At 36.7% G+C, this 15,460-nt stretch overlaps 1 protein-coding gene across 2 annotated transcripts in view; it reads right to left on the reverse strand.

Moving 5' to 3' along the window:
• Positions 1-15,460, reverse strand: part of RYK (receptor like tyrosine kinase) — a 115,825-nt gene that overhangs the window by 35,151 nt on the left and 65,214 nt on the right. For both annotated transcript variants that reach the window (XM_043873945.1, XM_043873944.1), the window contains exons 10-13: positions 15,022-15,091; positions 7,738-7,870; positions 6,710-6,819; positions 6,387-6,546 (exon numbers count right to left, since the gene is read on the reverse strand). In XM_043873945.1, the coding sequence (XP_043729880.1) occupies positions 6,387-6,546; positions 6,710-6,819; positions 7,738-7,870; positions 15,022-15,091 (473 nt within the window). The remainder of the gene's footprint in view (positions 1-6,386; positions 6,547-6,709; positions 6,820-7,737; positions 7,871-15,021; positions 15,092-15,460) is intronic.

A 15,460-nucleotide genomic window follows, 5' to 3' on the forward strand; every position in this document is an offset into this window, starting at 1 on the left:
AAGAAGACATACAGATGGCTAACAAACACATGAGAAGATGCTCAACATCACTCATTATCAGAGAAATGCAAATCAAAACCACAATGAGGTACCATTACACGCCAGTCAGGATGGCTGCTATCCAAAAGTCTACAAGCAATAAATGCTGGAGAGGGTGTGGAGAAGAGGGAACACTCTTACCCTGTTGGTGGGAATGCAAACTAGTACAGCCACTATGGAGAACAGTGTGGAGATTCCTTAAAAAACTGGAAATAGAACTGCCATATGACCTAGCAATCCCACTTCTGGGCATACACACTGAGGAAACCAGATCTGAAAGAGACACGTGCACCCCAATGTTCATCGCAGCAGGACATGTTTATAATAGCCAGGACATGGAAGCAACCTAGATGCCCATCAACAGACGAATGGATAAGGAAGCTGTGGTACATATACACCATGGAATATTACTCAGCCATTAAAAAGAATTCATTTGAATCAATTCTAATAAGATGGATGAAACTGGAGCCCATTATACAGAGTGAAGTAAGCCAGAAAGATAAAGACCAATACAGTATACTAACGCATATATATGGAATTTAGAAAGATGGTAACAATAACCCTATATGCAAAACAGAAAAAGAGACACAGATGTACAGAACAGACTTTTGGACTCTGTGGGAGAAGGCGAGGATGGGATGTTTCGAGAGAACAGCATGTATATTATCTATAGTGAAACAGATCACCAGCCCAGGTTGGATGCATGAAACAAGTGCTCGGGCCTGGTGCACTGGGAAGACCCAGAGGAATCGGGTGGAGAGGGAGGTGGGAGGGGGGATCAGGATGGGGAATACGTGTAACTCCATGGCTGATTCATGTCAATGTATGACAAAACCCACTGCAATGCTGTGAAGTAATTAGCCTCCAACTAATAAAAATAAATGAAAAAAAAAAAATGTCTGTAAGATTGTTGATGTATAAAATGTCAACTATAATGGAAACAAAATAAGTCATGGGACTAAGTATTATTTGAAAATTAATAACAAAGGAGTAGCATAACATGGAACATATTCTGTTCTTTTAAAAATAATAAGCCTTCTCTGAAAACTATAGCTCTCTCTCTGATACCACAGTATCACAGCAGTTCAAAAGACCACTCTTCCTGGGTATATTACCAACATGACTTTCTCCTGCTTGAGTCTGTTCAGGATTTTGGCAGTGACTTTCCATGGCACTGGGCAAATAGTAGTAAGAAGCACTCTGCACCAAACAGAATATCTGGATAACTTACAGATTTCTCTCCTTCTTCTAGAAATAATCTCTTATGTCCACAAAAAAAATGTCAAAGAATACATTTTCATGTGTAAAAAGTGAAAGTGTTGTCACTCAGTCGTGTCTGACTCTTTGCAACCCCATGGACTGTCGTCTGCCAGGCTCCTCTGGCTATGGGATTTTCCTGGCAAGAATACTGGAGTGGTTGCCATTCCCTTCTCCAGAGGATCTTCCCAACCCAGGGATCAAAGTCGGGTCTCTTGTATTGCAGGCAGATTCTTTACCATCTGGGCCACCAGGGAAGCCCACTTTTCATATGCCCTACACCCTAAAAAACTGTTCAAATACCTTAAAGGATCTCCTCATTGCCACAAACCACACTGATAAGACTAGCATGGAAATCATTTCCTTGATTTGTTTTTCCCAAGAAAATACTTTCTAAACACTATGTAATACCACAATGACAAGAAAACTACCATGAAAAACTCTTAATTGTGCATTCCTGATTGCATTTGTCTCTTAATATAAGGTAGTCTCTTAGCAGAATTATGTTAGCTACTATAATTAGCTAAATAATTCAAAGAAGATATAAATCAAGAAATCTGTTTTCAAATAAAGGAAAAGAAAGTCACCAAACAAAAAAAACTATGGCAGTACCACATCTGATGAAAACAGAATAAAAACAATATCCAGAAATTCTTAAGAATGGTTAGGATGACATCATATCTTAGAATAATATTAGAGATTTATAACTAGTCAAATCTAATTGTGCATATTTCCTACGTTCAACAGTTAAAAGCTTTTATTAACATTTTAAGAATCTCGACATAGTGAAATATTGAATCCTTCCAGGAAAAACTGTTAAAACACAAGCCAGAAATGCAATGTATTATTTTTAAGATGGAAAACATTAATGTATTTCCAAGGAGAACTTTTAAATATAAAGGAATGCAAAAATATTAAGGGTCTTTTAAAGGGCAGAGAAAATGTCCCTTCCAAGGCAGTAATATCATTTGTTAGATGTTACATTAATAGCTAAAATAGGTATTTTATATGCATAGATATTTTGGTGGGAATGGGGTTACATTACTTATTTTGTATTTGACTCTGAATCAAGTTTTACAGCCCAAAAGAGGACTGCTAAATGTCGTTTTCTAAAATCCCAACTCCAGGAGAAGGGACACATGTATATGTATGGCTGAGTACTTTTGCTGTCCACCTGAAACTATCACAACATTATTAAACGGCTATATGCCAATATAAAATTAAAAATTTCAAAATTAAAAAAAAAAAACCAACTCCATCCATAAAGGAAAAGTGGGATCAGAATACATGATTATACATTTTCAATACCAGTTAAAAAGCAATTTAACACGTGTGCTTTAATATAAGAATTCAAAAAATATTCAATCTCACAAAACTGAAAGGCTGGATTTTTACACTAAATAGTCCCATTAGAGTCATAGGAAATAGAAAGGTATTCCCATTCCTTTCAATCTCAATTATCCAAGAAAAAGATATTAAAGGGAAAAATATGTCTATCTTAAAAGAAATGACATTATAAGAATCTAAAGAAGAAAAATCTGAACCTTTTAAGATCTGACCATGTTAATTGTAAATCAATGGGTATGCTCACTATCATATTCTAAATACTGCTCCGAAGAACTTGGGTCACACAGATATTTCAAGTTTATGCTAAGACACACTAAAAGTAGAGATGATTTTAAAGTAATTTTCCTGTTAAGCTTCTTACCAGTAAGACTGCGGTGATTTTTAAAAATAAAGCCATCAAGTGATCAAGTAACAGAGTATTTGATATGACTGCATACTGACAGAAGGCAAGTTCTTATATATGAACTCTTATAAAATTTGTAAAATATTGTTAACAGTAAGAATAACTGATCCTAAGTATGATTTTTAAATATTTGCTTAACTAAGCAACGTATGGTCTACATGGACTTTGCCAGCTAATACAGCACAGTGTACTGTAGATCATATTGCTTAGAAATGTATTATTAACTGAAACCTCATTAGTTGAAGTGTATCATCTAATTTTTACTCTGAAGTTCCTGTGAAATATGCAATGTGTTACTAAAAATATCTCCTTAAAAAAATTTCCTAATACGGCTTAAATATACAATGGAATACTTAAACACAGAAATAAGCAGATACATTAAGTTAAATATGCGTATTTGGCGGTTTTTCACTGTGCGAGCACAACAGTACCATCATGTATACCCCTCTGAAAATTTTTCTAAGAGAATAATCAAACAATCCCCAATCTCTTTAAGTTACATGGCATTCCTGATGATTATAATCTCAGAAATATCTTTGGGTTTCCTGCCTGTTAGACTAGTTTTGAGTTCACCATGACTGCCACCTCATTTCTGCTAAGGCAACTATGCTATATTTCAATGAGAAATAAAATCATAAAATTTTAAAATAAACCATTGAAAAGAATATTAACATCTGAAAGAGATGAATGAATTGATCTTTTAAATCAACTATGGAATGATATTTTCAAAGAAAATGTAAGGAAAGTTTCTTTTACTTTTCTGCATTCAAAAGTGTTCATATGTAGGCTTTCCTACTACAGGGGTGAACTTGAAAACCATACAGCTCTAATTCAACTGATATTACGTTTTAGAATTATGTTCTAATACCAAAGTTAAACTCAATTTTCACCCCCATGAAAACAGTTTTGCTTAGTGTAGAAACTGGTATTTCATCTACTATTCAGAACTTCTTAACATAGGTTTGGCAACCTGAAAAACAAGCACTTGAGTATAACTGGTCCTTACTGTCATTCAATACAGCAGCTGTGTGCTGGCCTAAATCCTGCCTTCCTTTCTTAAAATATCATTTGAGAAATATAAACATAAAAAACAAACAAGCGACCCCTCCTTCCCTGCAAAGAAGTCCAGGCTATCTTTACGTAACTATGGAATTATGTAAGCTGCTTTCTGTATCTGTACTGCTTTACTTGGAATTTTAACTTTGTGACATTAATGTTAGAGAAGTTTTATTATCACAGCTCTGGAAGAACAGACTAGACCTAGTTCCCCACTGCATACAAACTGAACCCTCAGGGCTCCGTATCTAAGAATCAGCATTTATTTCTCCCACTTCCATCCCTTCTCCAGCAGAACCCATGCCTCTGGCTGGGAAAGACTGTGGCAACATGAAGCTAGTTTCTATCCACTATTTACCTTTGCAGCTGCTCCATGAAGCAGAAAACATCCTTCTTATCATCATCTGTATTTTTTTTAATATTTATTTTTGTGTATTTGGCTGCACTGGGTCTTAGTTGTATCATGTGGGATCTTGAGTTGTAGACTGCGAACTGTTAGTTTCGCCATGTGGGATCTAGTTCCCTGACCAGGGATCGAAACTGGGCCCTTGCATTGGGAGCACAGAGTCTTAGCCACTGGACAACCAGGGAAGTACCCATTACCCAGATTTACTCTGCCTATCTGACAAGTGTCAGATAAGTTGTTTTGCTTTTTTTTCCCAGAGACTAGCTGCCTTTAAGTTAAAAAAGCATTTTTAGACATGCATAATGAAAGACCTTCATTTACAGGGGGAAAAAAAAAACCTTTAAAAAGTACACATGTAAATTGTTCATTCACATCAAGTAAGTACATTTTATCAAGACACTTGGTTTGCAGAAAAGCACAATATGTCTAATAGCCAACCTAACTTCTGAAAAAGAAAAAACAAATTTTAAGTAAAAGATTATAGTAACAAGAGAGGGTTTCTCCCCAAATAAATCATTCTCATTTCAAAGGTTTTAAACTGGAATATCTGCTTTTCAACAAGGAAATATTAAATAACTTCAATTACTGAGGGGTGAATTGAATGGTGGCAACAAAGATATGTCCACATTGTGATCCCTGAAACCTATAAATATCACCTTATATGACAAAAGATGTGATTAAATTAAGGACCTTGACAGTAGTAACTTCTAGATTTTGAGGTGAGTCCGAAATGCCATCATACATATCACTGTAAGAGAGGTAGAGGGAGTTTTGAGAGACAAGCACGTGGAGGATACGATGATATGAACATGGAGCAGAGAGATGCATCCACAAGCCAAGGAATGCCAACAGCCACCAGAAGCTGGAAGAGGCAAGGAAAGTTTCTCCCTTAGGGGCTCTGGACGGAGCATGGTCCTGCCTACGCCCTGATTTCAAACATGTGACTTCCGGAATTCAATTGTGAGAGAATAAATCTCTGCTGTTTTACCACCAATGGTTAACAACAGCAGTCACAGGACACTAGTACACTGAAAAAAAGTGTGTATTAAATGAGAAGTCCTTAAATGACACAAACTTAGTAAAAGGGTAACCCTATATTATAAATAAAATAAATCGCTGAGACCCAGGATACAGTGATATGGTAAGTCTGATTTTTACAGCTGAAACTTTGAAGCAAATTACCCTACAAAATTTTACATGCAACACTAACAGATCCTGGTTGATACAGGGGACTTGGAAGCAGAAGTTTTACCTGATCTCTAAATATTCAGCTATAATAATACAGCGCAGTAAGCAAGAGACAGAAAAATAATTTTCCAAATCAAACTAAACCGTGACAGAAATTAAAAACAATTAAAATATCTGCAAAATACACACCGATAAAAGTGGCTTCTGAAACTATACATTGTTAAGTTTAAAGGATCCCACTATATGATCTCCTTGAATGAGCAGAACCACCTAGACACTGACAAAAGGGAAAAGAGTGACATCTGGGGAATTATAAATTATACAGGCCATAAAACTTGGAAGAGGTCATTTGACAAAAAGAAAACAATAAATCTTTACTATATGACGGCCATTTGGTCACTCTGAGACTTAAATAGCCTATCTTCAATATCATTACCTTTAAAACTGGGATGGTGTCTACCTCTCTCTCACAGGGTATTGTGAGGATGGAATGAGGTTACACACAGTGATGGTCCATGGTTTGGGTCACAGCTCGGCTCCACAAATCAGCTGACAGGGAGCTAACTACACTTGCTTTCTGAATAAAAAATTGGGGGGAACAGATACTGGATCAAAAAAATTGGAAAACACTCTAAAAATGTTTGGAGCCTCTTCTACATTTTGTTGCTATGTGGGCGTCTTAGCACTTACCACGTCACTAGCGCTGGAGAACTCATTATTAACCAGACTTTCAAGAGCCATCCACCGAACCGGCCTGTTTTCATTGTCTCCCAAACAATGATAGTCCATGGGGAACAAATCTCTAGAGAGGGCATTGTCTGTGATCTTAACTTGAAGTGTGTCATCAATGCTGAAAAGTAAAGACATGAACATCAAATACGATCAGCATATTGAAAAAATAAGGAGCACAGTCACTCTTAAATACAACACAATTCCCACTGTGACTCCTCGAAAGAATCCCAAATCCAGGGAGCACTAAACATCAAACCACAGTGACAAGTCATGGCACCTACACGCAGTTCCTAGCAGCCAGGTCTTTGTGGATGACTTCCCTTCTGGCCAGATAGCTCATTCCACAGGCAATCTGAATAGCCATGTGGACCAGGTCTTGTTGAGAAATTGCCTGAGGTAACAGAAAAGGACAATGCTTGTGGTTAGCACAAAAACACTGATGGTCGTTGTTTATTTTATCCCACGTCTTACTCCATCCCCAAATACTTTCTTTATACCTGCACACTGAGCTTTAAAAAGCTACTTACTTCTTGACTAAGAATATGTTCCCATAGCTTCTTATATCTACTATAGTCCTTATCATTGTTGACCATTTAGTTTACTATCTCTCATCTGTTAGGTATATCACCCCAACATCTAGAATATACAATAGTGGCTCAATAAACATCTGATCAATGAATGCTGAATTCTCCAGGTAATATTTCTAATGTTTATAATTCAATAACTCGTTATTTTATAGGAGGTTATCCCCTAGGGACCATTTTCAAACTAATACAAGTTTACAGCTAACTCTGATGTGCTCTCTCAAGCCAGTGTGCCCATATTGTAGGTTAAGGAATGAAATTTTTCCCCAGATGATGCTGATGGGCACAGCCTCCAACAACTTGTTGGAAATCCTGGTTATCAAATTATTCCCCACAATGTATACCTCCGGCTATCACCAGTTTGGGGGGGGGTGGGGGGAGTACGACCTCTGTAAGGTCTATTTTCATTTCTAGAAGGAAGATCTAGTACAAGTACCTTCAAAGAATTACCAGGAAAATGACTGAAATGGTGCTACAGAGGGTCTGAGGTGGTTATGAATAACACACAATAGTTACACAGGGAAAACCTTCAACACCAGCCTCAAGACAGGAATCACAAACCATCTTCCTCTAAATCAACAGGTTAGCAACACCTTCTGGTTCAGTGTGAGTTTCTTTTTGCAGACTTCTAAACAGTTTGTATTCAAGAATGTTAACATTTACTTTCAAAGATATTATTTAGAAGCTACTGGCAAATAATTGGTATTTGGGCAAATTTTTCTCACCTGCGGATTATTGGCCTCTACTAATTTGCACTGTCGTAAAAACAATTTAAGATTCCCCCAATTCATGTAAGGCAATATCACCATGGGCTTTTCTCCTTCTTCTATACACACATTGGTAATAGGAAGAAGATTTCTATAAAATAATAAGAAATCAGGAGAAGACAAGTGAAATCTGAAACTTCAGGGGGCTGTTTTTAATTAAAAGTAGTAAAATAAAGATAACCTAAAAGAAAACAAGAAAATCTCAAACTTATTTAAAAACATATAACCATTTAAAATGTAAAATTATAAAGCTCTTTTAGAATAGACTTTAATGCTTCCCATGTATCCACTTTCTTGATAGGGAAAAAACTCAAAAGCTGTTTCCTGTGGACTAGATTCTTCTAAGATACTACTCTAGCCACACTAAATCGTTACTCTAAAGGGTAATCAGAGAGACCAAAAAAATTACTTGATCATGAGCATATGATAATAGCTTACTTGGTTCATTATCAACACTTAAAAAAAAAAAAAGGCCCCAATGCAGTCTACAGAAAAGAATATGATAATCAAGAGCCTGAAACTATCTCACAAAGCCAAAGAATTCTTAGCAGTTCACATGAGATTACTAAATCCTAAATTTACCATTTACTGTCTGTGTGACCATCTTTCTTGGCCTTAGTTTCCACACCTCTAACATAGGGGCACCCCCAACCATACAAAGTTGCTGTGATATGCAAAAAGCCAAGCATGTAATTAAAAAAAAAAACTTGTTCCTTTTAAAATCTCCAGGGCAGACATAAATACATACATCCTATGCCTAGTGACATCTCTTCCATTGATACCTGGAAATAATTTTCCCAAAGTTATATTTTTACATAATTATTAATACCTCATTTCCCCCAATAAGCTGAAAATTCCTAGATGGCAAAAACCAAAGTGAACTTTTTAAAATACCCAATACTTTGTATTCTGTGTCACAGAAATAAGCATTTAATAAATATCTGAAAAATAATACCAAATGACAACCTTAAAAAAACTTCTCCTCCTTAACTTAGAAAATTGTCTCTAAGCATATTAATAAGGAAACATTATTTAACATAAAGCTATATGAACAAGGATAGTTAATGCAGGATTATTAGTAAAAAGTTGCAAACAACATGATTGTCCAAAAGTAAGAAAGTACAGCCAAATAATAGGCTAGTATACAAAACAAATAGTCACAAAGAGATGCTATGAGAATGGGAGTAAAAGCTTCCTTTACAGGAAAGCAAGATACAAAACTCACATGTTTGCAGGATAATTACAAATATAGTAGATAAATAATAAAACTCTGCACAGAAATGTGCCAAGAGTTGTTGTCTGAGTTGTGAGACTTTAGATCATTCCTACCTTGCTTTTCTGTATTTCCTAAATTGTTTCAATTGAGTATATATCTATTAAAACCACAGTCACACAATTTTGGCCCAACAGTGCACAAGTGAAAGCTATGGGCCCGCCTTCTGCTGTGAGGAGCTACTAAGAGGGAAAGCACTGACCCTGAGGAGCCAGGAAAATGAAGACTAGATCTGTAAACATGTATGTGGTAACCTCTCTGTATGGCTTCTGCTTGTATTACAGCCTGGGAGTGGCAACGATGATTAGTTCCACTTCACAGGGGAGGTAATCCATGCAGAGGTAAGTGATAAGGTTATCTGCCAAGAACAACAGCAAGCACATGAAGGAAAAATTCAAGTCTTCATCTGATTCTAAAACTCTGTTTTTCCTGGATCATTGGATATTTCCTACCAGGGGAGCAAGACAGAGCTTCTTTTCACACCACGTCCCACACATCCTAAAATGACTGCCGCAGGAGGGTTGGAGGGAGGTGATCAAAAGGTACAGACTTCTCATTATAAGTACTAGGGAGGTAATATACAACCTGATGACTACAGCTAAAACTGCTGTAGAATGTACAGGGAAGTGGTTAAGAGAGTAAATCCTAAGAGCTTTCATCACAAGGAGGAAACTTTTTCTTTATTCTTTCTTTCCCTTTTACTATATCTATATAAGAAGATAATGTTAGCTGAACCTACTGCAGTAATCATTTCGCAATATATATAAATCAAACCATCATGCTGTATGTTTTAAACTTATACAGTGATATGTCAATTATTTCTCAATAAAAGTGGAAAAAATGATGAACAGGTGTGCACTCAGGTCTAAGTGAACCTACTATGACTTCAGAGATATGTGGAGAGCTGTCCAATCTCTTTAACTTTCAAAATTATTTTTCTACTCCTTTCCTCATGACTGAAATTCACTGAGCAGAGTTAAAGGAATCTGACTCAAGCACAGCAAGTTTGCTGGATGAGGTCAAAGCATTTATTCTTTATTTAAAAGCCCTCCAGGAGAAATAACAAGCTGCACAAAAATGTTTCCGAGAACAGATGGCTGCTCTTCATTTTGCCCAGTTTATAAAGGGAAGGATGATAAAGAGGAAGGTCTGGGATGTATAAAAAGAGTGGATGGGAGCAGAAGCAGGTGTATAAAGGAAAGGTATAAAGGAAAGATGGGTTCCAGGGGGAGTTGAGACAAGAACTAGTACAATTCTCCATCTTGCCGAGTGGGCCTGCAGAGTGAGAGCCGTGAGGCATTCAGCAAAGTGCCTACCATCAGGCACTCTTGGGCCAATGGAGAGTCAAACCACAAGAAAAACAGCGCAAGTACTTTTTATAAAGCAGTCCTAATGGAATTTAAGTAAACTGATAGCTATCTTTTATTTATACAGCTATTTTAACTTATAATAAAAATTATTCTCAAAAATTCCACTGGAAAAAGGAGTGAAAAGAATTTCAAAATGCTTTAAAATATTTCAGTACTTTACAACTCTTAATCATAGAAGGTAAAAAATGAAGTAAACATGATGAATTACATAACAAACCTAGTTTTTTAAAAAAGGTAAAATAAGAAACCAGGTGTCATTTGTTGCTGAGCATATTGAGTTTGCTTGATAAATTCTATAATCTGATTACTGAAGATCACTATTCATTTTTAACCCTCATGCCTCGCAGTGTTCCAAGTGTAAAATGGGCACTTAATAAAGGAGAACAAAACAATGAATAAACAAATGCATACATACAGCCATGAGCAGTCTAGACAGTTCAGTTCAGTCACTCAGTTGTGTCCGACTCTTTGCAACCCTATGGACCGCAGCACACCAAGATTCCCTGTCCATCACCAACTCCCAGAGCTTGCTCAAACTCATGTCAATCAAGTCGGTGATGCCATCCAACCATCTCATCCTCTGTCGTCCCCTTCTCCTCATGCCTTCAATCTTTCCCAGCATCAGTGTCTTTTCAAATGAGTCAGTTCTTCACATCAGGTGGCCAAAGTATTGGAGCTTCAGCCTCAGCATCAGTCCTTCCAATGAATATTCAGTGCTGATTTCCTTTAGGATAAACTGATTTGATCTCCTTGCAGTCCAAGTGACTCTCAGGAGTCTTCTACAATACCATAGTTCAAAAGCAACAATCCTTCAGTGCTCAGCTTTCTTTATAGTCCAACTCTCACATCCATACATGACTGTTGGAAAAACCATAGCTTTTCTAGACAGACCTTTGACAGCAAGGTAATGTCTCTGCTTTTTAATATGCTGTCTAGGTTGGTCATAGCTTTTCTCCCAAGGCGCAAGTCTTTTAATTTCATGGCTGCAGTCACCACCTGCAGTGATTTTGAGTCCAAGAAAATAAAGTCTGTCACTGTTTCCATTGTTTCTCCACCTATTTGCCATGGAGTGATGGGACCAGATGCCATGATCTTAGTTTTTTGAATTTTGAGTTTCAAGCCAGCTTTTTCACTCTTCTCTTTCATTTTCATCAAGAGGCTCTTCATTTCTTCACTTTCTGCCATAAGGGTGGTGCCATCTGCATATCTGAGGTTACTGATATTTCTCCCAGCAATCTTGATTCCAGTTTGTGCTTTATCCAGCCTGGTATTTCACTTGATGTACTCTATACATATGTTAAATAAGCAGGGTGACAATACACAGCCTTGATGTACTCCTCTCCCCATTTGGAACCAATCTGTTGTTCCATGCCCACTTCTAACTGTTGCTTCTTGACCTGCATACGGATTTCTCACGAGGTAGGTCAGATGGTCTGGTATTCCCATCTCTTGAAGAATTTTCCCAAGTTTGCTGTGATCTACACAGTCAAAAGCTTTGGTGTAATCAATGAAACAGATGTTTTTCTGGAACTCTCTTGTTTTTTCGATGATCCAGTGGATCTTGGCAATTTGATCTCTGGTTCCTCTGCCTTTTCTAAATCCAGCCTGAACATCTGGAAGCTCACGGTTCATGTACTGTTGAAGCCTGACTTGGAGAATTTTGAGCATCACTTTGCTAGCGTGTGAGATGAGTGCAATCGTGCAGTAGTTTGAACATTCTTTGGCATTGTCCTTCTTTGTGATGGGAATGAAAACTGACCTTTTCCAGTTCTGTGGCCACTGCTGAGTTTTCTCAGCATTCTCAGCATTTGACTTCACATTCTAAGATGTCTGGCTCTAAGTGAGTGATCACACCATCATGGTTATCTAGGTCATGAAGATCTTTTTTGTATAGTTCTGTGTATTCTTGCCACCTCTTCTTAATATCTTCTGCTTCTGTTAGGTCCATGACATTTCTGTCCTTTACTGTACCCATCTTTGCATGAAATATTCCTTTGGTATCTCTAATTTTCTTACAGTCTAGGCATTAGGGGTCAAAAAAAAATGTATTGTAGACCCTAGTCCCCTTATAAATGAAATAAATTCCTACAATGGGTAGAAAGAACCATATATGTTCTACATATTAACTATGTAATGCAAACTATCAATGAGTTTAGGCTGCAGGCTAATTTAAAACCTAGGAGTCCTGGTATCACTTTATGACTGGAAAGAACAAGTAATCAGGATCAAACCATAACCTATCTTTAGAAGACTTCCCCTAATCACTGAGCATGCAGTAACAAATAACCCTAATTCAGTAAGTCACCCCATTCCACCACCTTAGGGTATCTTGGGGATACTAATTCATCTTAGTTGGATGCTGGAATATCCTGTAGCTTAAAATGCCTGAGAAAATGCTACAAATGCTTGCTCTGAACATTTTTCAGCCAAAGCACCTTTGGGCTACCATGGATATAAAACTGCTTCGTGAGAAAATTCTGGCTTTGTCTATTTTTATCCCTGCCACCCACTTTTGTGCTGATGTGGTACAGATCTTTCATCAGGGTAAGAATACTAGCTAAGCACCTAAGTATTAGGTTAATATTATATACCAGTATTTAACATTTTGGTTCTTCCCCCGAGCGTCAGCATGATAAATCAAGTACTCGCAACACTGTCGGCAGTAACATTTCCCAGTTCATCATTACCTAGTTCTTATCTTGTTACTCAGAGGAAATAAAATGTAGCTTTTTTCAGAAAATATAATCTAAGGAATGAGTTATCTATCCATTCCTCTTCAAATGAGTTCTATTCTTGGACTAAATCAGTGAATCAGGCCAACAGAAGGTAATATCCTTAAAAGTACAGGACTTTAATCCTTCAAAAGGACATTTTTAGCCCCTCATTACTGTGTGGTCAATTTTTTCAAAATTCTCTGGCTGCTTTATTTTCAATGTCCATTAACTTAATCAATGTCCCAAATATATGATAAACCTAATGAGACATCTGTCTCAGGGTATGAAGCCAGGAAATCTTTTCTCCAGGAAACACGTACATTTCTTTCTCTTCTAATACTGAGATTTAACAAATGTTAATACTTCCTTCAGCCTTGCTTGCCCAGAAGCTAAGAGTTGCTTTGTCTCCTTATTGTTGGTTTTTCCAGCATCAAAATGCCATAAAACTCAGTTTTGTTTTCATTACCATTTTTTTTAATCTTACTATAGCTGCCTTTTTAGGTCCTCAAATTCTTTTGAATATGAACTGAAGTATAAATAAAATTCAAAAATAAAACTGCATAGTCATTTTTTGGCAGAATAAGTAACTGCAGAAAGTACACAGAAATTACAATGTATAATGCCTTTTGCACACATTACTTTTTTTTTTCCTAGAAGTCTATAAATATCTTCCAATAAGGATGGTCACCCTCCCATTTTTCAAACATACGTGACCAAATTTCAAGTAGGCACACAAATTAAACTGACTCTGTACAGTGCTTTAAAACAACAACAAACACCTTGCCCAGACACTGATACCACTACATAATGTGATACTATAATTATGCCCTTTTTGGCTCAGAAGTTAAAATATCTTGTTATAGCTCTGGAAAAGGACTGCTATCAAGCTTTTAAAAAAATTTCTTCATCTAATAGAACTATATGTATCTTTAAAAAAAGTCATACTGAAAACTAATGATAAGAGACTGGTAAAATAAAATTTGATGCATCCATTAAATGAACTACAAGTAGTCTTTTTAAATATGGATATGAATCTATAGTTACATGAAAAGTTCGATACATCTTTTTGCTATATCAAGAAGGATGCTAACCTTACTAAAGATAATAGTGTTATGATTTTGTAGGAAAATATTCTCAACATTTTGGGAAAATGCATGTTGGAAATGCATTGAAAGTGCTGAGATATCCAATTTAGTTTAAAATATTTCCACAATCACAAATACCTATCCATCTATATCTATCTAAATAGATGAATGATACATACACATGCACAGCACAAATGGCAAAATGTAAACTATCAATGAATTTAGGCTGCAGGCTTATTGGTGTTTATATTCTGGTCTTTGGTACTCTACTTTGGAGGTCCCCAATCTGTTTGGCACCAAGGACTAGATTGGTGGAAGACAATTTATTCACAGATGAGGCGGGGGTGGGGGGTTCAGGTGGTAAACTGAGCAATGAGGAGCGGGAGATGAAGCTTTGCTGGATCACCTGCCATTCACTTCCTGCAGTGCAGCCCAGTTCCTAACAGGCCTGGGGACCCTCTGCTCTATATGCGCAAAATTTCCTAACAAATATTTTTTTAGCATATGTATATCATTATCCTACTTTTTAAAGGGAAATATACACATAAATATAAGCCCTTTCCTAAAAGCTCAGCTATAATTATCTAGATGTGGGCTTACATACTCTTTACATTGTATTATGTTTTTAAATTTTGTGCAATAAGCATACATTTCATTTTTATATTTAGGAAAAAAATTAAGCTATTCCAAAAAGGCTTTCAATTAAGAACACATTACAACATTTTTAAAAACGTAGCATACTATGTTACCATATATTAAGTGTAATTAACACTTAAATGCTGAGTGGTTTCTCCTCTCACCTGTGATGAAGACCTCGGAGCTTACAACTTTCGGTGAGCATCATTGTCACCTGAATTTCAGAAGCTTGATCTGTATATAAAGAAAAAAACATTGTCATATATAGTATGATAATATTACACTTATGACACCAATATTTTCTGATATTAGTAAGGAACTATCTCAAAGAAGGCTGAGAGTCAAAGAACTGATGCTTTTGAATTGTGGTGCTGAAGAAGACTCTTGAGAGTCCCTTGGACTGCAAGGAGATCAAACCAGTCAATCCTAAAGGAAATTAACTCTGAATAATCACTGGAAGGACTGTTGCTGAAGCTGAAGCTCCAATACTTAGGCCACCTGATATGAAGAGCTGACAGACTGGAAAAGACCCTGATGCTGGGAAAGATTAAAGGCAACAGAAGAAGAGGGCTACAGAGGGTGAGATGGTTGGATGGCATCACT

Source organism: Cervus elaphus, chromosome 19 (genome assembly GCF_910594005.1).
Source record: "Cervus elaphus chromosome 19, mCerEla1.1, whole genome shotgun sequence".
Lineage (NCBI taxonomy): Eukaryota > Metazoa > Chordata > Mammalia > Artiodactyla > Cervidae > Cervus > Cervus elaphus.